This window comes from Sceloporus undulatus, chromosome 3 (genome assembly GCF_019175285.1).
Source record: "Sceloporus undulatus isolate JIND9_A2432 ecotype Alabama chromosome 3, SceUnd_v1.1, whole genome shotgun sequence".
In the NCBI taxonomy this organism is placed as follows: Eukaryota; Metazoa; Chordata; class Lepidosauria; order Squamata; family Phrynosomatidae; genus Sceloporus; species Sceloporus undulatus.
In genome coordinates, this window is record NC_056524.1 from 101,650,754 (window position 1) to 101,676,670 (window position 25,917).

Sequence of the window (25,917 nt, forward strand, 5' to 3'; positions counted from 1 at the left end):
GTCCTTGCACTCAAAGACAACAAAGTTTATCGCACCGGCTGGACTGGGGATGGAACGAAAGGGTCTGGAACGAGTGGAACGCAGTAGGGGATGCATTTTACCACACACAAAAGTCCCCGTTCCGTTCCCCATCCATCCCACAGGAGCAATTTTGAGAACACTTGCTGAACAGTTTCAAAAATCGCCTCCCTGTGATGATGGGTGGGGAAGGAATGGAAGGAAGGAAACGGAATAGAACGGGGACTTACTGTGTGCGGTAAAATGCATCCCCCACTCGTTCCGGCCCCATCCTGGACCCTTTTGTAACACACAGCCCCATTCCAGGGCCTGTGTGATATTCTCTAACACAGGAGCCTTCTAGCTTTTTAAAATGAGACGGACCCCTGATGATCTCTTTCTCCACCCTTCCCTTTTCCCAAGTGGCTCTCTCTTCCTCACACACAGAGACCACTCTGCAAAACTATGGCTACTCTTTTTCCTCCCTTTCTCCATCCATGTGGATGTGTGCTGGTATGTGCATGTGAGCACATAGAGCACTGCTCATGTAACTTAAAACATGCAGAAGACGGGAATTAAAGGAAGACTGGCAAATCAGAAAACATTTTTTAAAAAAGTAATTTGTGGTAGGAACAAAAAACTCAGGAAAGGAGGGGGAAAGACTAAAAACGTACTGGAATTTCCAGTATGTGTCTGTATCTCAAAAACTGAGCAATAATTATAGGAGTAAAGTCACAATCTGGTGATATATTGGCCATTTTTTCATTTTCTTCCTGCGTGTTGTCTTTTCAAAACAGAAGAGTCAGTATGGCATGTGAGTTATTAATTCTACAGAAATACCCTCTTAGAATCTTCTGTGTATTCCTGGATTCAGAGCTTTTACATTTTGGACTACATGATTCCTAGTTTAGATTTAGGCCCAAACAGCTTCCTGTAAAGCAGGGATGAGCTATGTGGTTTTCCAGATCTAGGTAATTCCCGTCACCACACCACTGACAACATGTCCAGATTCCCCCAGCCTGCCTGCCTAGTGCAGCACGCACTCTCCTTGAGATTTTCAATTATATATAATAATATAATAATAATATCCCGCCCAGTCACAGGGAATCTGGGCAGGTTACAAACAAAATCAAACAGATTCAAAAATATCCTTTCCCAATCCCCATCCCTGTGCTAAAACAAACATATTAATAAAACAATATAATACGTTACATTACAAATGGCTAAATTGGGGGGGAAATTTGGCGGAGAGAAAGAAGCACAATTAACCAGTCACCATACATGTAATCAATTCATTTCAGTGAGGGGAAACTTAGGCGGTTACACACCGGCATGAAAGTATGCGCAGAGCACGTACTAGAGTTAGGAAGGGGCGGTGCTTCCGCACCCCCCAACCCTAGTACGCGCTCTGCGCGTACAAAATGGCGGCGGCCACTCCACACGGCCACGCCATGATGGCATCATGAATGTGCCGCCTCCAAACAGGCGGTGCGGATGTGACGCCATCGCTCCGCGCGAGGGCGCTGTAGTGCGCCCTTTGCACGAAGCATGAAGGAGCTCTGTTTCGGAGCTCTTCCTGGTTTGTGTTGCTGGGCGCAGCCTTCACACAGCTGCGCCCAGCGACGCAAGGGAGAAGGGGCCAAGCGGCCCCTTCTTCCTCCTCCCGCGCGCGGGGTGTCCTTGGGGCTTGAAGCCCAAGGACACCCTTTCCAGGTGGGGGAAGGGGCCTTTTGCCACTTCCCTGCAGCCTGGAAAGCAGCGGATCGGGCCTCAGCGGCTGCCGTTCTAGCCACTGAGGCCCCGATCTGGCGGGGAAAGGCGCACCTACAGGGTGCCCCAAAGGCGGCGTCTGTAACGCCCTAAGTTAGAGGCTGCCAGAGAGCCCTTATGGGCCTTATAAAGGCTGTAATGAAGGTGGAAATGTGGCGGCTCTCCTCTGGCAGGTGATTCCCTAGCTTTGGAGCAGCAATTAGTGTTCAAAATGAACATGTGAAGAGGGAGCAGAGTCATTCACATTAGGCTTGCCTGCTCCAAAGGTTGTAGGGAAACATGAGATCATGCTGGGTGTTCAAAAGTCTGAACTTCCTTCCCACAGAGATGGGCTGTTGGGCATGGGGCTTGTTCTCATGGCATCACTGCCTCTTTAGCATTCACTTTTTATATCCACTAAAACCCTGATTATACAGTGGGCCCTGGTATATATAACCCCTTGCTGGGCTTTGGTTCCAGGAACTCCAGGGATATCCCGTTAAATGCAATAACATTGTAAAATGGTGTCTTATATAGATGGCAAATAAGGTTTCCTTTTTACAATTTATATTTTTAAAGTGGTTTTTTTAGTCTGGATGGTGAATCCATGGGTACGAATGTGTGATATGAAAGGCTGACTGTACTCACAATTCCCAGCGGTAGACTACTAATAAAAAAGGACCCCCCCCAAAAGGAGGAGGACAATCTTGGTGATGTTGTTGTTGTTGTTGTGTTTTGTTGTTATATTATTTATTATTATTATATTCCAGATAGTGCAAATGTTCCATTATTTCTCTTCCTGGTTGACGTCTTCAGCAATCAGAGAACATGCCAGGGGAGAATCAAATGAATTTGCTCTTGTACTTCTTGCATACCTCATACCAGTTTCTTAAAACGCAAGTCCGTGAGAAGATTATCGCATATCATTCTCGAAACGTTCGAGATGGAACTTCTGGGAACGGTATTATCCGCATTGAGGAAAGGGAACGTGATGGGAACGTGATGAGAACACATGTGAGCTTCCTTCCCCGCTTTAACTCTTTGTCTGGCTCTTTGCTATGGAATTCTGGAGTTGTTTGCTTGCTTTGTGTGGTGCTCCAAACAGAGGACTTTTGTGGTTTCCCTCCTGGAGGAAGGAGGGAGGGTCCTGGCATCTCTGCATCCCTGTCTCTGCAGGCGCAGCACAGGCGCCGTGCTGGACACGACACAGAGGCCCCCGCAGAAGCAGCCAGACCCTCTCCCTTTTGCTCTCGCCCTGGTCCCCTCCTTCCCTTCCTTCTCTCTTTTCCTCTGTTTTGCCCTCCTCCTTCACTCTCTTTCTCATTGCTTATCCTTCCTTCTCTCTCCCTCTTCCATTTTTCTCCTTCCCTCTCTCTTGCTCTCTCTTCCCTCCTTTCCTCTCTCTCCCTTGTCCCACCTCCCCTTCCTTTTTCCTTCCTTCCCACCCTCCTTCTTTCCCCCCTTAAACACACACACACACACAACACCTTCCCTCACTGCAGTCGCTCACCTGCTGCCTCCCTGCTGTCATTCTTTCAGCCAATCAGGAGATGGAGGAATGGAGAACGGATTTGAGAACGGAAGAATACTGCACAGACCTCTTGTGGAACGTTCTGAGAACGTTACAGCTCGCGGGAACACATTTAATCCGTCCCCTCCTGGAACACATGTGGAACACATTGGAAATGTTCTGAGAACCCAATGGGAACACATACGTGTGGTATACGTGGAACCTTGCTATACACTGGTGTTTGTTCCAAGATCCCCCTGTAGTATAAACAAAATCCATGTATGCTCAAGTCCCATTAAATATAATGCAGAGCAAAACGGTTGCCTTTATAAAAAATGGAAATCAAGGTTTGATCATTGAAATTTATACTTTTTTGGAACATTTTCAAACCGGTATGCTTGAATCCATGTATAACAAATCCGTGTTAGAAGGGCGCTGATGTACTTAAATGTGTTTGTTCCCATCGGGTTCCCAGAACGTCTCAGAAACGCAGTGCGGTATTCTCCCTAGAGTTTCCCATACAAGCATGCTCTTTCCCTCTTCCTTTAGAGAAAAACATGAGCCCACAGCTCATTAGTTTGAATATTTCTCCTCAAGGTTCCAGCAAATCTGTAAATATTGACTTCTGGGTAAAGATATGGAGAAGATCTTTACATAAACATCGTCAATACGTCCACAATTTAGGCTATTTTCTTTCCTTGTACTTGTTTGTGCATCCCTCACCGTTACCTACATCTTGGGGCCCTGTATGCAGTCTGGAAATTGCACACCTTTTGTGATTAAAATTCTGTGATTTTGGATGTTGATACCATATATTGTGCAAGTTCTCTGTTCATATATTAGACTGCTTCCCTAAACAGAAGAAATGGCCTGTTAATATTATTCAGCACTGTGTTGTTTACATCACTATACCTTTCTATATGTCAGTGCCATCGGTTAAACTGTATTTTCTTTTAACTTGAACTCCTGATCCATGGTTGCTTAGTAGAAAATTAACCTTACTCCTCAAAATGCTCTGAAATAAGTAACAAATGCTCTCTTTCATAAACCAGTGAAATGTATTTTGGAACAGGTGGTGAGTGTTAATAGGAAATACTTCTCAACGAGGCAGAAGTGGCCCTTAGAAGCCCCACTTCAGTCCATGATGATGCTGATTCTACTGCTGAGGAAAAGAACGGACCCCATCTGAGTACAATGCACTGCTCAGTGCAGCTGGCTTCAAGGAGATTCAGTTCAAGAAAGGAAGTATCTACAGTGCCATTTTGGGAAGAAAATAACTTGTCCCTGCTGCATTCATGTCATGCTTAGGGAATCTAGAACTAAAGCTTTCAACGTCTTTACCTTCTATTCATTCTCATTGTCCTACATACCAGTTTATTTCAAAGGAAGAAAATATTAGATAACATGACAATATTCTTTCACATATTTCGTATTTTTATTCTTAAGTTCTTTGCTATGTACAACTTTCAAATCTTAAAACTACAACCAAATGATTCCATATGTTACAAACCTCCCGTTTTGCACAATAGAATTTTTTAAAGGCACTAGAGTCTCTGGTAGAGAATTCTAAATACCACATGAAACTACAAATCCCAAGATTCTAAATGTTGAGTGGCAGTTAATGTGGTTCAAATGATATAACTTTGTGGTGTAAAAGAGACCTAATATTTTCAGGGAGTCAGGTCCTTAACGAGGTGGTGTCTGCACAGGCCAGGATACTCTGGGGGCAGCCCAAAGTATCCTGGCCCTGAAACTTCCCTGATCTCCCTGCATTGCCTGATCCCTCCATTCTGATACCTAGTGTTGTTCGCATAAGTGTCCCTCTGCCCACCAGCATGGCTGCCGCTGCTGTACATCACTTGTTGGGCTAAAAATGAGATGCCCATCATTGGTCACATGGGTGGATACCTTATTCTGACATCAGAGAGAGTGATGGGCAGCATGTGGCAGCTGCACCACATAGCACAGTGGGCCATGTTTAAACAGCCACTCAGAATTTCAGAAGGCTGCAGATCTTCTGGAAGATCCAGAGCAATAGAGAACATTTTTACTCTATTCAGGGACTGGGCTTTGCATCGTCAGGAGTCTCTGGCGTGAGTACAGCGGGAGGCCAGTATATTTGGTGTGTGCAGATGTGTTATCTCTGAAATGCAGTTTTTCTACTGATACAACGTATTTATAGTACCCATGGGTTGAGACAAATCAGGCTTTGCAGATATAATGGGCTCTTGGTATCTGCTGGGGTTTGGTTTCAGGAGCCCCTGTGGGATACCAAGAGCTGAGGATGCTCAAGTCCCATTAAATACAATGGCATAGTAAAGTGGTATCCCTAATATAAAATGACAAAAATCATGGTTTGCATTTTTGGAATTTCTATATTTTGAAAATATTTTCAAGCCATAGATGCTTGAACATGGTAAAAAAGGCAGTGATATAGGAGGCTGACTGTATTTAAAAAAAAAATCCTGAGGAAAACCTCTCTGTCAGTGGTGATGGGACAAAAACATCCATGGAGGTGTCAGCACACTCATTGAGTCATTGCTAACTTTTGGGGTAGTGAGGAGGATGGAGTGGACAAGGGTGGGGGTGCTGGAATCCTAAGCAAGGAGCCATCCTTTCTGGAAGATTACAGTGGGAGTTTCACCTGGAAGTGACTCTGGTGTACGTTGGAGAGCATGCTAACTTCTGAAAACTTCACACACTTGTATCGCCTAATGCTGTCCAGCTTAGACTGAAACTGTTCTGACTAATTTATTATATAGGAGCTATTAATGTGAAAACTAATATATAACTTCCTGTTGTTACATACTTTCAAGTTAACTCTGACTATGGCAACCCTAGCATTGGTTTTCTTGGCAAGATTTATTCAGAGTAGGTTTGCTGTTGCCTTCCTCTGAGGCTGAGAGACAGTGACAGACCCAAGGCTGCCCAGTGGATTTCCATGGCTGACTCAATCCATAGTCTCTTGGAGTCCTAGGACGTCTTCCACTGACAAAATTAATTTATCTTAGCTTGCATTTTCTGGTCTGCAGGGACTCTGCAACGATCTCAGTGAATCCACACATAGCAATCAATGAACCAGCACAAACTGTTCATACATTTCCTCCACTCTCTCTTTTCTTTTCCCAGCATGAATCAACCTAGCAGCCAATAGCCATTATGATTCACCTGTCTTAATGACAAAAAATAGCGGCAAGTATAAACGAATTACAAATTGTCGCTTAAATGGAAACGCAGGTGAAATGAATGGTTTAGTTACTCCGATTCATGTGACGTCATGCTGAGTGTCGCAATGATTGACAGCACCAAATACGGTAGGTGGGAGGGAAATAACGATGAAACCGGTTTATATATACACCACTTTTTTCTCAATAGGAACGCTAGGGGACAAATGCATCGATTCATTCAGCAAATAGGAACGAGGAAAAAAAAGCGATTCAGAACGCGGGATAAGACCAGGTTATTTGAATTGATTTAACTGATACCGGTGTATTTAAAGCATTGTAAATCGCAAGTGGGAACACCCCCATCCAGTCCCTTTCCCCCTTTGCTTCCACTGTAGGGAGGAAGGCATGAATGAATGAATGAATGAAGAATGACATGAATGAAATATTTATTTATATCCCACCTCTTCCGTTTTGGGGATGAGGCAGGTAACAACATGATTGATACAATACACAATAATAAAACAACAAGAAACCACGAGACCCCAACCCTAACCCTCCCTCCCCAATACTAAAAATTTTAAAATAATAAAAACATAATTAAAATGTGGCAATACAGGGATGGAATTGTGAATGTACAAACCCATGATGGAGAAAGAAAAAAAGTGCATTTTATTTTATTTATTTTATTTTTTTCATTTCATTATGAAACTGCCCAGGCATAGAACAGCAATGAAGGGATGAATAAGCTACCCCTTTCTCTTCCTCCCCCATACCTGAGTGTTGTGTTTGTTTTACTGTTTGTACCCTTCCCCTCATCCTTGCCTCAATAGCCATTGTGTTGTTTGTTTTGATTCCATTGACTGAAGCATGTGCTATCCCTTTTCCATCTCCCCATCCTTCACTTCCTCATTTGTGCATCACACTCCTTCCCTCCTCCCATCCGTATTCCGCACAGCGAGTACACATGAGCGAGTGAGTTAATGATCGAGGGTGTATGTGCACAGTCTTTCTTTTAAGTACCTAGCCTGCCATAGCCAAAGCTTGTACCTCATTTACCCAAATTCTATGTGACATTTTTTTTTATTTATCTGAAGGAAGAAACATTTTGAAGCCTCAAGGAATGCTGATTTCTTCCAGAAAGATAAAATATGGTTTCCTTTAAGATTCTCATAGGATCTGCCTTATTCACATTAGGCCTTTATCCATCCAGCTGAGTTTGTCTTCTACACTGACTGGCAGTGGATCTCAGGAATAAAGAATCTTTCCGCCCTTCGAATATGTCCTGTGTCTGTTTTTATTTTCTCAGCCCTGGTCATGTACTTGTAAGGCAATATCTTAAATGACCAGGTCTCAGCCAGCTAGACATTCTGCTGAGGAAGAGGTTTAAAGAGCTGCACCAGAAAGAGAAGAGCTAAGCCACCCAACCATCTGACCCACCAACAAAAATCCATCCCTATTATTATATTATTTACTTTTTTCATTTCAAGTAAGAGTTCCTCCTGACCAGAGAAGCTCATGTGGAGCAAAATGGTTAACAAGTAGTCAGTGTGGGAAGTATGACAAGGAGAGAGAGAGAGAGAGATAGAGAGAGAGTTCAGCTTTCCCCCTATAGAACTGACCATGCTTTACTTTAAACTACTGATTTATTCAACTGATTGTCAAATTATTGTCAATAGACTGGAATGTGGCTTTCCATTTGTTTCTCCACTGATGACTTTCTGAAGTTATCGCACGGGTCCTAAACTGTCCCAAGCGTTCTAAGGGGGGAGTGGAACGCGATGGGCACCGGATGGGGCCCAAAACGCGACTTTATCGCACGAGGGAACGCCGCCGCCACCGCCGCGCGTTCCCTTTGCTTCCCAATTCTGTTCTGTTTTCAAAGCGTCCCCAGAAATGGCGCCCTCTGGAACAGAATTGGGACGGAATGGGAACGCTGCCGGCGGCGGGGTGCATCCCCTGTGCGATAAAGTCGCGTTTGGGCCCCACGGTGCCCATCGCGTTCCATGCACGCCGCCCCGCTCGCCCCCGTTAGAACGCGCTGGGGACAGTTTAGGCCCCGTGCGATAAACTTCTTTGTGTGGCTATTCATTAGGGAACTGCATTCTCTTTTAGTTTAATTTCTCACATAGTTTGCAAAAATTAAGCTGTATCAGTTCGGAATGCTGTTGAAATAACTCCTAATCATTAAAATTATTTGGGAATAAGCGGTGGCTGCTATGCTAGTTGTTGATGTTCTTTTTCAAGAAGACAGAGCTGGTCCACTGAGGCCCACTTTGCCTCCAGAGTGCTGCATGCACAAAATTGATGGAAAAACACAAACTTCATCCAAGCAGAGCTGTCCCTCAGAGCAGCTAACCTCAAGGAGATTCAATTCAAGAAGGACACATCTATCATACCACTAGGAGGAAAATAATCTTGTCTCTGTTTCATTCTTATTCAGTGGCTAAAAAAACCCCAAACCCTAGCATAACAAAACATTATGGTGTACTGTGCTAAGTTCACTTCCAGTTAGGTTTAAAAACAAAACAACTTGCTGATTTCAAAGAAACTATGATACCACATTATTTCACAAACTCAAATATACTTGCTATAAGGCTCCTGAAATAATTTGATTGCAAGTAGACAACAGTAGTCTCTCAGTGTTGTTAAACTATAAGTCCTGTCATCCCTGAACAAGAAGTAGACTCCAAAACATTTAGAGATTTATAGATTCCCTATCTCAGGGATTCCCAAAGTGGGTGGTATGTCCCTCTGAGGGGTGGTGGAAAGATCCGGGGATGGCGAGCTGGAAGTGGACAGCGGGGGGGGGGAGGTTTGAGGGGGAAAAGGGGCAGCAGGAGACTTCAGTCAAAGTATTGAGGCTCAAGAAAAACAGGGGAACTGTTTAGACTGCTGTTCAGTACATGAGACGGTTCGCCTACTTTTTACCTGCCCACACATGCTCCCTCTCTTACTCACATCTTTCACTGGTAGTGGTGGGAAACTCTTGTGAGGCTTGGGCACAGGGCATCATTTCTGTGGCTTGGAGGAGCACCATTTTGGGACGACTGAGTATCTGGAGCAAGGATTTTAAAACTGGTGGTGGGGGAGAATGGCAGGAAAATGGAGCTTCCAGATTTTGCTCCTGCTTAGCTTTTTGAACACTGCAGGGCTTAGCTGGCAGGTTGGAGCTGCACTGTTTTTTCCCCCCTCCAAAAAGGCAGAAGGAGAGGTAGCAAGAAACAATATTTGTGTGTGTGTGTGGACACTTGAGCTGTGTGGGGAATAAATGTTTCTGGGAAAAGAGAAGGGCAGACTAGGGTCCTCAACCAAGAGGAAAGAAGGCAGTGGCCCAAAAAAGTGTGGAGGACTAAAATCCAAATAAATTTCTTGCTATTGTACGTATTTGGCAATCTAAAACCAAAATAGGGGCAGCACCTTGGAAAGCACACGTTTGACCTACTGTATGTTTCTGGCGTATAAGACTTTTTTAACCCAGGAAAATCTTCTCAAAAGTCGGGGTCGCCTTATACGCCAGGTGTCATATTATGGGCAGGTACTGAAACTTCTGAGCTGGACTGGAGAATCTGCGGTCGCCGCATATAGTGGGGGGAGCGCAAAAACGCCGCGGCCGCATCCCCGCCATATGTGGTGATCGTATGAAAGCAGCTACCACTCTGATAGTGTTGGAGACAGGGAACACTGGGCAAGCAGGGAGAACTGACCAATCCAAGCAGGCTTTGTATACAACAAGGTTTCCTGCTAAGAACCTGCATGTCATAAGCATTTGAATTTAAATTACCATATTGAAATCAAATCTGATTTTTTAAATTTTTATTTGATGTGCGTTGGAAGAAGGGTAGTTTTATACGGTGAGTACATCCCAAACTCTATATTTTAACTGGAAATGTTGGGGGTCGTCTTATATGCCCAGTCGTCTTATACACCGGAAAATACGGGTACATAATTGCTGAGAAAACCATGGGCAAGTTTGGTAGATGTAGGAACAACCTTCCACCTACATTTTAATACTTCTGTGGCACGTATCCTTGAAGTTCCAAGCCAGATACCTCCACTTCTTCATTTTTTTTTTTGAACAGATGATATCAGTTTAAAAAGGAATTCTCTGGAGAACCATTCTGAATCTTTTTCTTTGGAAGCAAATCCACTTGCTTGGATCTAATCTGCACTGCAGAAATAATGCTGTTTTGACACTGCTTTAACTGCCATGGTTCAGTGTTATGCAATTCTAAGAATTATAGTTTTGTGAGATATTTAGCTTTCTGCACCAGAGAGTTCTGGTGCCACAATGAACTATAAACCTCAGGATTCCATAAGACTGAGCCATGACAGTTAAGACAATGTCAAAGTGCATTAATTCTGCAGTACAGATTAGACTTTGGAAAACAAAGAGTTAAGAAAGTCTCACATACTTTCATGTTTCGCAACTGAAGTATTCAGCAAATATAATAGACAAAGAATGGTGGCCTTTCTTGTAGCATTCAGATAAGTGTTTTGTTCCTGATCAACAAACAACTGATTCAGAAGAATGAATTCAGAAGATAATGAAACTATTAAAACCCTGTTTCAACACCAACATGGATATGTCATTTCAAAGGTATGTTCCAGTAATTCTTGCAAATATAAAAATTTTCACTTATTTTTCAAGCTTCAAATTGCTAATGTATGTGTAATCAAAGATTAGTGTCTTGTTGGGACATGCTTTATTACTTCTGTTAGTGTAACCTGGGCTAGTTCTATATGCGAGCTAGTTTGTCCTGATGGCAAATTTGGTAGAAATAGTTTAGAGAGCAACACCAGAAAATTGGCCCTCCATATCCACAGATTCATTATCCACAGATGATTCAACCATCCACAGTTTGAAAATAATAAGAATAAGAATAACAAACCCTAAGACAAACTTTGATTGTGCTATTTTATATAAGAGACATCATTTGTGGGATTTCCCTGTGAATGATTTGTTGCTGTTTATTGCCTGTTTAACCCAGGAAAATGGCACTTTAATTGTGATGTCATGAGAAAATGTTAATCGTGATTGCGTGATTTTCATGGGATAATCGCTGTTTAAACCCCCGATTTTCCCTGAATAATAAAGTCCTATGTCCCACCCTCCAGCAGACCCTACCAAGATCTACCATATAGCAGTCATAGCCTTGAAACAACAGTTCAACCTTTCACAGGTACCAGAGGTTACTCTGGCTATGTTGCCTTCCAGTTTTGTCCTGCTGCTTCTCTGTTTTTCTCTGTGTTGCCTCTTTTTGCCTTTTGTCTCTCTCAGGAAGTACTAAAATGTTCAGTGGCTGCATCCCACCTTGGCAAAATGCTCCCAGGTCTTTCCCATGAGAATAGCTGCTACAGTGTAGTACAGGGACTGGTACAGTCTAGTCAGACCAAATCTACAAAAGCTTATGCTACAACTTTCACACAACTACTGGTAGTCTTAAAGATGCTATGAGATCCCTTTGCACACTGTGAAGATTCTTCTTTATCCAGGATTCTCCTCAACTGACTCTCCTGACATTTGGGGAAACCCCCTTTGCATCAAAAATTTGAATATTTACAAATATTTTGTCCATCCATAGTATCCAAATGTGGAATGTCTAATATGACACTTATTCCCATGTTGACATCTGTGTAACACTGCTACAAAGGAGGCCAAGATTGCCCTTATTGTAAGGAATGCCCTTTATTTGGGTACCAGAATGCTTTCTCTTCTAAACAGAAGAGACAAAATGCCCCCCTTAAAAAACACTCACCTTGTTGTTCTAAACCAATGGTTCTCAACCTTTGGTCCACAGATGTTTTGTACTTCAACTCCCAGTATTGCTGAGCATTGGCTATACTGGCTGGAACATCTGGGAGATGAAGTCCAAAAGATCTGGAGGACCAAGGGTTGAGAACCACTGTATACTATGCTTTAAGGAAGCTTTCCTCAACATGGTACTTCTCAGATGTGTTGGACTATAAATCTCCCCTTTCTCAGCCAGCAAGGGGATTGTGGGATTTGTATATATTTGGACAAATTAGCAAAAGGATTGAAATTTCTAGAAAAACATTTTGCACAGGGGCCATGCTAATCTTCTCTGTATCGTTCCAATTTTAGAGTATATGCTGCCAAAGCAAGAACACCAGAAGAACATTTTGGAAAGCAGCAACACTTGTGGACCATGTGGATAATCAAAATACAAGATGCCTGAAAATTATCTTTATGATTTCAGTTCTATATATATTGTAAAGATAATTTTCAAGCACCTTGTATTATGTGCAATCTTCTATGTCAGTCCTAAGGTTTCTAATAGTACTGGTAATGGCTACCATAAAAGCAAATTAAAGTGTTTTTTTTTTAAAAAAAAATCCCACCCAGTGTTAGCATAACTGGATGAGATTCCAAGTTCACTAAACAATTAAAAGACAATCTAACCCTTTTCTGCTAATATTCTGACCTCCAAATGTTACTCTACACCCAGAGACAATGATGGGAATGGTGAACCCCTGGCTGCGTATAGCCTGGGCACCTAACTTCTCTGGTCTCCACAAGACCACCCAATTGGTCAAATTCTTTTGGCAAAACTATTTGCATTAATTAATAATATGTACTGGTAGATCTCCAACCCAATTGGGTAAAGCTTTGATAATTCTAATTTTTAATAAAAGAGATATTAATGGTCCTAAGAATTATTTCCCAACCAGTCTTCTTTCTGTAGCTGGCAAATCATATCATAGCTTTTTGTGGAGTATATTATTGTTTTGGTTGAAATACATATTTTTCTATTGAACAAAGGGATTGTACGCCATGATCATTTGGCAGTAAAATAGATGTCAAATGACATTTTGATTTAGGATCAGCATCTCACCTAGCTTTCCATAAACTCTTCTGGAATATGGCCACATAGACCAAAAACCCCACAAAAAACAAATTATGGACAATATTGCAAAAATATCAGGCACACAATAGATTGCTATTCTTAATCAGGCATTTGCATCATTAACTTTTTTCTCTACACAAATTGGAAGACATGATTGTTTCTTAGTGCTATTACTGTTTGCACTAATACGTTTCTATAGCCATGTGAGACAGAAGATCACAATCATGAGCTAACACAGAGATCCCATCCATTTATATTACTTTTTGTTTTAATAAAAGTTTGTCATGAATGCCAATGTTTTCAAGGTTCACTTCATTTTTAGTTTATTATATGCTAATATCTTTCAGTGGTTTAACAATTGCTAGATAGGATCTGCTGGATTTTGAATGGGATATTCATTGGACTCTGTGTCTCAGAAATATTTTCGGTATCATTCAGTTTCCTTTCATAAACTTATGTGCTTTTAAACATTGTATTTGGTGTTCTAGAAGCCATTCAAAGAATATTTGTTGATAAGTAGTCATATGAATTTAATCCACATATAATAAAACATAACTGAAGACTATCTGGACCATCTTCTTTTTCTTCTACCTTGTTGCCGTTGTTCCCAGGTTATGTTTACTGCCTCTGAGCTGGGAATATTTGATCTACTTCTGGAGTCAGAAGAACCCCTGACCGCACCAACTATTGCTGAGCACTTGGGCACTAGCCTCGGGGGAATGGAAAGATTGCTGGGAGCCTGTGTGAGCTTAAAGCTCCTGAAAATGGAGAGAAAAGACAACACAGGTAATCATATGGAGAAAGGGAAGCAAACAGAGTTATTTTAAATTTCTGGCTTAAATAGTGTTGACTTAAGTTTAAAGTCTTTAACCAGCATGGTTACTATCAAATTCTGTGTGCACTTTGCACACATATACCACTTGACTTTCTCTTATTTTCTGGTCATGTTTTGTATGACTGCGTCCATACAAAAGTGTGTTTTACCTTAAAGTTAACCTTGAATATTATCCCCAGAACTATCCAGTTATTCTGAGTGGAAGACCCTAGCCATCTATATGTGATTTCTTGTTTTGGGGCGAATATGATTTTTGTGCTCAGATATTAGAAAAGTGACAGAAACAAGACACAGTCACAGCTAATCCATGTAATGCTTTCCTATAAAACTACTGGTTTGTAGAGTGCTTTCAATAACAGCTTGTCAAAATTCTGTTATTCTGCTAAGGGTTTAAGACACTGTCTTTTCTCTCCTTTATTGTAAGGTCTTTATGAAAACACAAACCTTGCGAACCTATGCCTTGCTAAAGCGAGCCCCAAGTCTCAGTACAACTATATGAAACTATATTCTGAAGCCTTCTATCCACTTTTCCAAGACTTGCCTGATGTTGTGAGGTGAGAAGAGAAAGAAGGTTACCACTAAAGGTAGAAAATTACTATTTCCCCATCCCCTGAACAGGCATATTACAGGGCTGGAACTGGTAAGCTTCATATTTCTGGTTTTGTTGTTGTTGAAGCCATCACCAAATGAAGAGGTCATCACCAAATCATTATTCTCCCATGTTTTCTTGGTGGTTCTTTTGTCATTTCTTCAGACCAAAGAAAACCTAATCTGAAGAGTTAGAACAATTAGCACAGTGCAATGTATAGTATATTGATATGGACTTTGTTTTAGCTCTACTCTTACATCTTCAAAAGCAGCATGCATGCTTTTTGATGTACATCCTAAGCAAACACTACAGCTTAGCCTATGCTGCTTCTAATGGCTGTCACTTTATTATCCCAATTATGTTTATTAAAAGATCTTTTAATCCATAGTGGAATATTTTTCTGGCTATATATTTCTTTTAAAATAAAAATTAATACTTACTACAGTAATTGTGTTACTGAATGTAATAAATAATACTTACTTTCCTCTGCATAATGAATCCCAGAAAGTTCCACCTAAGTTTCCTGTTACTTCTACATTGCTGACTAGTTCCTTCCTATTGGTGAGAACTGGGTCCATAGTAGTCAATCCCCTTGCTGTATGCTCTATTTTTGAGAAATGATATTATCAGTAAGGCAGGTGAGGAATCTGTGAATGCTACATTCATAGCAGAGTTTGACTTCCAAATGATATCACAGTAGCTGATTGTGGTCTGTGAGTCTAAATAGGAAAGTGATAGCAAGCTTTAAAGAATTTTTAAGGTTGCCAACAAAACATTAGGAAGAACTTCCTGATGAAGTTCCAGCCCTGTAAGAGCTGTTTGACAGGGGAACATGCTGTCTTGGAGTGTTATGGAGTCCCGGCCACCACCGAATCCTGGGCCTCCAGATTCAAATCTGAGTCCAGCGCATAGATAAACTGTGAACCTGTGTCTTCAGGCAGAGTGTAACCCCATCTAGTGTGTGTGCTGTGTGCTTTCAAGTTGTTTCCAACTTATGACAACCCTAAGGAAAACCTACCACAGGGTTTGCTTGGCAAGGTTTTTTCAGAGAAGGATTGCCATTGCCTTCCCCGCGGCTGAGAGCATGTCACTTGCCCAAGGTCACCTAGTGGGTTTCATGGCTGAGCAGGGAATCAAACCCTGGCTTCCACAGTCTTTGTCGAACCCTGAAACCACTATGCCATGCTGGCTGTCTAACTCAGGCTGAATCCCTATTCCTTGATCTGCTATGTGACAGACTGGTTTCTTTTCTTGATATGAAAGGAAAAAATGGGTTTTATTTGTTCAGTTCTAATAAGGAGTGAATAGGAAAAGTCTTCAGGTCAGATTTCATAGGCCTAACCCCAGCTAATAGCCCTAACTAGAGAAGACTCATTGAACTGATGGTGACTTGGCATGTAATTTTAGGATTTGTGTTTTGTATGGATGAATTGTGAATGCAATTGCACATGCAGTATGCTGAGGGGAGGGGAGAGTGGAAAAGGAGCTCACATTGAATTTAGCATTGATTATTGTTTAATTACAACAACTATCATTTTAGGAAAGGACAAAGACTTTGCAAACCATCTAAAACTGTCTATGAGAGTTTATACAGGTAAAAGTAATATTTTTCTGTCTTTAACTTTCTAGAAAATACTTTAAAAATGGATGTTCCTTGTCATATTAAATATCCACTAGGCAATGTTGTGAAGCATAACCATGTTATGTACAAGTCGTATTCACATTTTCTGTATTTTATCTGTCTAGTATTGAGGTTGTTTGTATTTTTGTCACAACCATTGTTTCATTCAAGGAAGGCTAAAATGTCACCTCTGGCTGCATGTGGCACCAAATCAATTTTTGTTCATCTCAGTGGCCCCGGGGTTCCTTGATGTTTCTTTGAATTTTTATTCTTTTAAAAATTGATATTGAGGTTTCTCAAAAACAAAAATGTGTGACCATCAAGCATTTGGGAAGCCTACAAATTGGCCTCTGGCTCTGTGGTTGTTGCCCACTCATTCAGGTTTTACAACAAAGCATGCTAGCCAACTGAGATGTGACTCTTTTTTCTGTATGTGTGAAGTCTCAAAACAAAGCCAGAGCAAGGGCTGTCATGCACAAGTGCTGTGAAAGAAATTTTGCTTTACTTCCTTATTATTATACTATTGTTCAGCTGAATATGGAAGGAAGACTGTTTTCCTTAATCACAAGTAGATGCTTCAGAGGTGTTCTCATGATTCCCATGCTGCTTCAGTGCAATTTGCTGTCGTTCAGAGACTGGTGTGGGCTCAGATATACAGACATTCCCATTTGATCTGGCCCACTGAAATAACATGATAGATAAATCTATGTTTGGGATTCCCATTTGTGCGTTAGAGCTCCTGAGATGACAAACAAATAATTCTTGGACTGTAATACAATAAGAAAAAATACTAGTGAAAGAAAATTGGGATTATTATTATTATTATTATTATTATTATTTTAAAAATGGAGGGCTTGGTCATGAGAACAAGACTTCAAATGTTATATTTTGTATGTCTCTGTATGGAATATACACAAGCACATGGGTCGAATCCAATGTGGATTGCTGCATATTTATTGTCCCTGGAAACCTTAGCCATAACTGCTGTTCTCTCTTCACAATTCCTGCAGCCACCAGATAGGAAAAACTATTGTCAGTGGTGTCTTCCATCTTAGATACATCCTAGTTGCACGGTAGTTGCAACTTCAGCTATAGGAGGGTGCATTCTGAGTTCTGATCCACTGAAAGGCTTATTAACCAAATTTATAGTCAAGATTAACTTAAGCAACTCATGTGAAATTAGATTTTATTAAATAGAATGGTAATTAGTGGGAACAGATGATGTATTACTGCAGAGAAAAGCTTATCACTACATTCTATCTTCCCTGAGGACTTCTAGTCTAAAGTGATAAACCCTAAAGGCCTCTGGAAATACCCTGGTATGTGTATACTCCCTGGAATGGAGAAAGGCAAGGTGGGGGCAGCACTAGGAACTTCTGAATATTCTTTTGAGCATTCTGGAAACAAGGAGAATATTTAAACAAAATAGAGGCTTCTACCTTCTCCCTTGGCTTGGGGATAGAACAGCAGAAATTTATATTAGAAATGATTAGATATTTAGTGAAGAGTTCAGAGGCCTCAGTGCTGTGTCATGATTAATGCATATGTACTAATAAAAACTGTTTGTCCATAGCAGCTTGTCATGGCTATGAACAGCAGTTCATAGCCACAACAGACCGCTATGGACTTGAACAGTTTATATTAGTACATATACATTACTCTCTTGTGTCCCACAGGATGTAACATGCTCTTGTGTGGCCACCACAAGAGCCATGCATCTCCAGGCTGGGAAACTTGGAACTGTTCCTTTCACCCTCAACAGCAGCATAAGAATTCCCAGTGATTGGGCAGCATATAAATAAATCCCATTATTATTATTATTATTAGCATCAAGCATGTAGCTCCCAGGACCCGAAATATAGATATAGATAGCAGGACCTAAGCCAAATTCTGATCTAAGCCAACTTCTGTTTGTAGACATCTTACCTGTTTATCTAGAAATATAATTTTGTATTCCTAGATCTGAAGAAAACCAGCAAATATTCAACAGTGCCATGGATGAAGTCTGGAGACTTCATGGTAGGGATGTGATATCTGCATTTGATTTTTCTCGTTTTCCAGTTATTTATGATCTGGGAGGTAAGCACCACAGTTTATCAACTTGCTTTCTTTACTTAGAATTGGATATGTTGTTATCAGCTGGACGACTTCTGGGTTCCTTTGCTGCAGTGATTTTCCCCCTTAAAACAACTTTAATGTAGACTTTTAATAATAAACAGTAGAATTTTACTGCTCATGACTGACCAGTTCTAACTTGGGATGATCTCTGTGTTCATACAGCAAGAGGTGTGCCCCTGAAAATTTTCACAGCTTGGAGAACTGGGATGAGTCTATTATACTGGCTGTCATTTAACAGGATAAATAGTCCAATCTGATTTAAATCACTTAAATCAGTGGCAGAAGAACATTAGATGAATTCATTTTAGCTTAGGTCAGACTCAGGTCATTTCTTGAAAAGGCATAGTCTTAGGTCTCATTACCACTTCATTTGATAACTGTTATGAGAAATCTGTATTTAAGACAAGAGGCTACTGTTAGAACAGAATATGAAGAAACAGAATTGTTCCCAGTTGGCAAAGGGGTCAGGCAAAGCTGCACACTATCATTCTACTTGTTCAATTTGTACACAGAAAATATAATACAAAGAGCAGCGTTAGACTTAGAAGAAGGAGGAGTGAAGATAGGAAAAAGGAAAACCAACAATATGAGATATGCAGATAATGCCCTACTACAGCAGAAAACATCACAGACTTGGAACAATTACTAAGAAAAGTCAAAGAAGAAAATTCAAAGAAAGGCTTAATGCTGAACCTAAAGAAAACAAAAATAATGGCCATGGCAGGTCTACATAAGTTCAGCCTAGATAACGAGGAAATCAAGAGTTCCTGTGCTTTGGATCAACCATTGCTAAGAATGGTTACTGCAATCTAGAAATATTAAGAAGATTAGGAATGGGAAGGGAAGCCATGAAAGAACTGGACGAGATCTTAAAGTGTAAAGATATACAACTGAATTCTAAAGTTAGAATTGTGTAATCCATTGCATTCTCCATCACCATGTATGGATGTGGGAGCTGGACAGTGAAGAAAGCTGATAGGAGGAAAACTAACTCATTTGAGATGTGATGCTGGAGAAAGTGCTGAGGATACTATGGACAGCCCAATAGGCAAACGAATAGGTTCTAGAGCAGATCAAGCCTGAACTCTCCCTGGAAGCCCAGATGATGAAACTGAGCCTGTTGTACTTTGGCCACATCATGAGAAGTGATAACTCACTAGAAAAGACAATAATACTAGGGAATGTAGAAAGCAGCGGAAATGCCAGGTGGATAACTCAATTAGGGAGATCACGGTCCTAAATTTACAGGACCTGCAAAGCAGTGGAGGAGAGGAGGTCTTCAAGATGCCTCATCCAAAGGGTCATCATGAATTGTGGTTGACTCGAAGTGTCAGAAGAACTGAGATGCCATCTAAAATGACTTCAAGAATTGCCTTTAAAATACTTTAAAAAAAATAAATTACAGAAAAAATGAAAAAAGTAGGAAGAAAAAAAAAAGAAAAATTAGCAAGATCTTTTGACGTATAATAACACAGTACATAACCAAATACAACCAAACACAAATCACAGAAGGCCTTTGACTGAATCAGTAACAAACTGCAACACAGGTGTATCATGCAGTTAAACTATTTATAGCTGTTTATATGCACATATAATAAAGAAACTTACATAACACATTTGGTTATCAAAAAGTTACTGAAGTTCAGGAAAAAAAACAGTATGATATAATATAAATAACTGTATTATATAATAACACAGCCCTGCAATGGAAAACCTTTTTTCATGACTGGAGCTGTTTTTAATGTAATTTTGGGTGCTGCATTTGAAAACACAATCAAAATGTTGTACCCCACACAATTCTTTCACAAATTCAACATTTTTATCAACTCAGTTGATAAAAGTGTGGACACTGATGTTCCAGTGTGATTTCTCTTAGTGCTTTTGAATGTGTTTCATATCAGCAAACGGTAGTATTTTACAAGTCTGTTAGAAGACCTTAACTATTTGTAGGATAATTCTTTGCAGAATCATTTCATTCAGCCACATATTACAACATAGAAACATCAAAGCAACCAAATCTGAAGTCTTTGGATTTAGAACACCAAATTCCTATAAATCCAGAATACATTTTAAAAAAAAAAGTTTTATGACCCTTAATTTTGTAGGCTTGTGTACTCTGTGACCCCAGTCCTGCAGTATCAAATCTTCGGAGCAACTAAATTGGTAACAATCTAATTGTGTGCCACTCCAAATATATTGCATAACTACCTATTTGATGTGCTGCCTTGTCATTTTATACAGGACAAGAATGATTTTGGAAGAAGTTTGGAATTCATAGATAACGACTGTAAAATTATTTCTCTGTATCTGTTTTTCCTTTAAGGAGGTAATGGTGCCTTAGCCAAGGAATGTATTTCATTATATCCGAACTCTACAATAACAATATTTGACTTACCTGAAGTAGTGGAAAAGGCAAAGAAGCATTTTGTGTGTTCAGAAGACCGTATTATTTTCCAGGAAGGTAATTACCCCCCTCCCCATTCGTGGGATCCTAAAGAAAGAAATAATTTTATACCAAATCTGACCATTGGTTGATATATTGTTTTATTTTCTGCATCAAGGATGAGCAACTTTGTGAGGTCCAGAGTTTAGTTTTGCCTCCCCAGGGCCTTGTGTGAGCTGTGCTCCCCACACTCCCCAAATTGGTGACAAAAACACCCATATTTAAAGCAACCTATTTTACTTGCTTTGAATACTTCATAGCAGTAGACAATTCACTTTGCGCAGCAAACCACTACAAATGTGAACCTTCTTTGTGTGCTGTTATGCAGTTAGCAAGGAGCTAGCAACAAAAGGAAAGAGGAAATGCTGAAAACATGAACCACACAAGATATTCAGGTTCATTAGAATGTTTAATTTTTTTAAAAAAGAAACTAGCCTGTCTTTTTCTGCCTTCTTCCATCCTGTCCAAGTAAAAGAAACCCCTGCTGCTGCTGCTGCCAGAAGTAGAAATTATGTATACATGCAGGGATGTAGCTAGGATTTTAGGAAGGGGGGGGGGGGTCCAGACTAAGTGCCACCATTATAATGGGGCTTGGGTGCGGTGGCACAGCAGCACACACCATTCAGTTTTCTAATGGAAGGGGGGGTCCGAACCCCAAGACCCTCCCCCCTTGGCTACGTCCCTGATACACGAGGAGTTGTAATAATGGAAAAAGGACTTATTTTGCCAAGATGGCTGCTACATAGAGGGGCACCTGGCACATCTGGAGTGCCTGAGCTGGTGTGATTTTCAAAAAAGGGTTTAGCAGTGGAAAAGATGTTTTGCTTGCCCGAGGCTAGGTAACGTACGAGAGTAAAAGCAATTGTTTGAGGATAGGGAGATGGGGAAAAAGAATGACTGGGCTGCTTATCACACCACAGTGCTATGGAAACATAGTGCCACAGAAACACCACAAGTGAACATGCCCTGACACATGGCATTGTTGGTGTCCTGCTGCCATCTCATTGTAGTGCTACTATAGATGTGCATTTTTGCATGCTGGAAATGACAGAACTCTGATCCCACTTCCTTCTTTGAGAAGTCCATTACTGGGTGGGGTGTGGGAGAATTAGGGGAAAAATTTGTAGAGGGAGCATGGCTACTTTCTTTTCCTGTTCAACCTCTCATGAGAAAAGGTCTTGCCCAGTGCCAGGCATTAGCATGACGTCTTCCTGCTGTAACGCCATGGAGGGGGAAAAATCAGTTGTGAAGCTGGGGGCAGGATAGGGGAGGAGGCTATGATGCAAGTAAATTTTGAGGGCAGCAAGACAACCATGGGTAAGAAGGACCACTTGAAAACAAGGTATATTGTATAATTAGTTATTATAGTAGAAATAGTTTTCCTTCTTGTTAGGCCATATACTTAATTAAAGGGAGCCTTTTCACTTATTTTATTACAGGGAATTTCTTCAAGGATCCAGTTCCTGAAGCAGACCTGTATATTTTGTCTAGGGTCCTATGTGACTGGGATGATGAAAAGTGTGTGCAATTGCTAACCAAACTGCATAAAACCTGCAAACCTGGTATGTTAGTTTATAGAGCAGCAGTGGCCAAAAGTGCAATTTGAAAACTATGAAACTATGATGGGCCACTCAGTAAGCTACTGCTCACTATATACACTGTCACATCATTGCATTTAATTTATTCTCTAATGCTGGTCTTAAGTTCCTCCTTCCCAAGCTTTGGAAGTTGGAGACATTCTCAGGGGTATAGAAAAGGGTCTCCATGCAATTTCTTAGGCTGCATCTACACTGTAAAATAATGCAGTTTAACACAACTTTAACTGGCTCCACCCTACAGAATCCTAGGGTTTGTAGTTTTGTGAGACATTAGCACTGTTTGGCAGAGAAGGCTAAAGACCTCATACATCTACAAATCCCGGGATCCCAGAGAATGGGGCTACATCACTTAGTGATGTCAAACTGCATTATTTCTACAGTGTAGATGCACCCTTAAAGGCATTATCATTCATATAAATATGAAGGATAGAAAATGAATGGCAACCTGGCAAAATTTAAACAGAAGGGAGAAGAATATATAAAAGTGGGAAGCTATTTTTCTTGGCCAATTGAAGATTCTGTCCTTATTCACAGGAACACAGAAATAGGGCTGGAGCAGATGGGCAGTTAAAAGTGGCTCAATCCTGCTTTTTCCCAAAGTGGGTCAAACCCCAGCTGTCTGCAGAGCCCACTCCCAGGGTGAGCTGAATGTGCATGTCCTGAGCACATGTTGCAGAATCAAACCACGCTTCTGGGTAATTTTTGTTGTTGTTGCCTCCCCACCTTACATGCACTACTATTGCACAAACAAACCTCTGGCACTCCTCAATACCTCCCATGTCCACCCAGATACCATCCCGTTGGATAGCCACCCCTTAGATTGACCACACAGTTGCACCTGTGATACTGCGCCTGTACAGGGCATTGGTGCACTGTGATACATTGACAAAGCACAATCATGGAGTCCCCTCCCCCCCATATGCCTCCTTTACCTCATGCCCCCCAGTCAGACTGTCTGCTTTGTGTATGTTGTCATTACCTCCATTGGAGTTGTCACACTTTCATTGATTTGCTTTGCTGAATCCCCACATTCACATTGGGGTGTTTATATGCAGCAGTGAATGTGTGCATCTTCTGGGCTAAACCAAACTATCCCAGGTTCTGTTTGTTCCTGTTTTTAGCCCCAAAGCATGGCTTTGGTCTGGTTTCCACCTGCATTGGAGACATGTGCCATCTAAGCGTCCCGCATTCAAAACAGTTGGAAACCTCTTTATTTGGACCATCAGCTCCACCCCATAGTTGAAAAAAGTGTTCCTACCAGGATTATTCTGAGAAAGAGGTAGCTATAGTTCAGCAGCTCCTTGTTCTTTTAAGACTAGTCCAAACTGATTTTCCTTTAATTTGGGCATCTGATCCAAGGTTACCTTGAGAAATTAAATTGCATTTTTCAAAATGCTTTTACATTCATTCATTCCTTCATTTTAGAGTATTTATATCCACTCTTCAGCCACAAGTCTCTCAGTCCTGCTTACAAATTGTTAATTTGACAGTTCCCTGCCATCAGGTTTATAATCTAAAAGAGACAGGCTGCACAAGGAAATGGGAACAGTAGCGAGGGAGTGGATAAAGTCCATCAGATACTACTGCTTCCAGGAAAGTGGTAGTTGGGATGAAGGGAGAGTCTTCTATTTGCTTCTGGGCTTAGGCATGATGGAGCTGTGCCTGCCTCTTTTTTTCTCCCTCCAAGATCAGTTGAATTTAGTTGTGTGTAGTCACTGCAATTAATCTGACACGTCAGACTGAAGTATACATGACTACTTTTCTAAATTAATCTCTATTGCAAAATGTTATAATACTGTATCACCTATCAATATTCCATATCACTGTCATCATGAACTGCATAATTAATGGGGCCACAATTAAGAAATTTCAATAGGAGTCCTAACTAGTAAGGCTGTTGTACCTTGTCCTCTGAGGCGCAGATCTGCTCCCCAAACATATAGCAAATTTTCCTTACTTTCAGAAACAATTTGCCATGCAACATCATAACTTACACAACAATATACACCAAAACTGAGGGGAAAATCATGGGGGAGTGAAGTGGATCCTCCACTACTTAAATACCTGGGCCAACTCACTCCACCATGGGGTAGAAGTGAGGTGAGGTGAGATGTCTTGTGTCTTTCATGGGTATTTAAGCCTGGCCCATTTGACCAATTTTAATTCCACCCTCAAACTGAGAGTAAGGGGAATCAATAGCAATAGAAAAGCAAGTTCCTTTCCACCCCTGCTCCCTGAAGCAGCATATTATGGCTTACTACTGAAAAAGTACTGAAGGTAAATTTATACCAAAATAACTTCATATAGGAGTAAACAGACCTTCTGGATGGGTATCTCCTACCTTATTTCAACAGCCATCTGGGAGGGTGAGGTTTGCTCCATTACATCCTTGGATTACGATCTCATTTAGTGTCCTTGTACCCCCGACTGAATTTAACGTATAGACTGCAATTTTCCAATAAATTTTCCAATAACAATTAGCCTGTTTTCTAACTCAGTGATATTTACTTTGAAATAGGTGGTGGCGTATTACTAGTTCAGATGGTTCTGGATGAAGATAGATGTGGGCCCCTGCAAGTCCATCTTTTGTCCATAATCATGCTGCTCCTCACTGATGGGAAGGAACGGACCCTATCTGAATGTAGTGCACTCTTCAGTAAATCTGGTTTCAAGGATGTTGAATTCAAGAAAGGAAGCCGCTATGATGTAGTATTTGGAAGAAAATGACATTGCTCTCATTTTATTATTGCCTACTCACTGAAGCAGCCTTGAACAATAAACCTTTTTGTTCTGTTCAAACCATCTATTCTGCTCATTGGTATAAACATACCAGATTATTTTATAAGAGAGAACTAGATGAACAGCATGGTGTTTTCATTTTCATTTTGCATGGATCAATTTCCCTTGCAGAAAGGTTTTATATATGTGCATCTTTATGAGAATTTTGCTGGGTCTTTTTATGTGTGTGTGTGTGTGTGTGTGTATGGTGGGGGAGCATATGGCAAAATAACAGATGAATTAAGATAATGTAGGGATGGTTTTTCTCTGGTCCTGAAGCTCTTTCAAGACAAAGGAGTCCTAGTATCATCCAACTACTCCTTTCTCACAAGAAGCTGCAAATGGAATTGTAATGAGCTTCACCTCTTCAAATACCTCACATCTCTGCTGTGTCCTTTATTAAGGGCGAGTCTACATCTAAGTGTATTATGTGAATTATGCATTTTTACACATTCACATTGACAATTGTACTCAATTTCCTGCACAAATTCGCATCTATCCACCTGCTTCTGCCAAAAATATGCATCCATCAAAATGTATGTGAAGTAGATGGCCACAAGTGGGGTAATGTCCATTTCTCCAAACTTCACTGGATACTCTGGTAAAACCTGCAAAGCCTGTTTCAACAGAATTTAAGGAATCCTCC

General features: G+C 40.9%; 1 protein-coding gene and 1 pseudogene across 1 annotated transcript; one reads left to right on the forward strand and one right to left on the reverse strand.

Moving 5' to 3' along the window:
• Window positions 1–10,951: 10,951 nt before the first annotated feature.
• LOC121925830 (acetylserotonin O-methyltransferase-like) lies at window positions 10,952–25,220 on the forward strand. Its single transcript, XM_042458405.1, has 8 exons — window positions 10,952–11,020; window positions 13,901–14,075; window positions 14,549–14,678; window positions 16,254–16,307; window positions 18,295–18,413; window positions 20,776–20,913; window positions 22,335–22,457; window positions 25,012–25,220. Exons 1-8 carry the CDS (start codon window positions 10,952–10,954, stop codon window positions 25,218–25,220), a joined length of 1,017 nt encoding a protein of 338 aa, XP_042314339.1.
• On the reverse strand, window positions 12,451–12,546 carry LOC121927436 (annotated as a pseudogene).
• Window positions 25,221–25,917: the final 697 nt, after the last annotated feature.

Bases quoted from the DNA above. Each gene is read 5' to 3' on its own strand.
- LOC121925830 (XM_042458405.1), top strand. From the start codon at position 10,952: ATGAATTCAGAAGATAATGAAACTATTAAAACCCTGTTTCAACACCAA. The intron at 14,679-16,253 runs GTGAGAAGAGAA...CTATCATTTTAG, and splicing joins GACTTGCCTGATGTTGTGAG to GAAAGGACAAAGACTTTGCA. The intron at 20,914-22,334 runs GTAATTACCCCC...ATTTTATTACAG, and splicing joins CCGTATTATTTTCCAGGAAG to GGAATTTCTTCAAGGATCCA.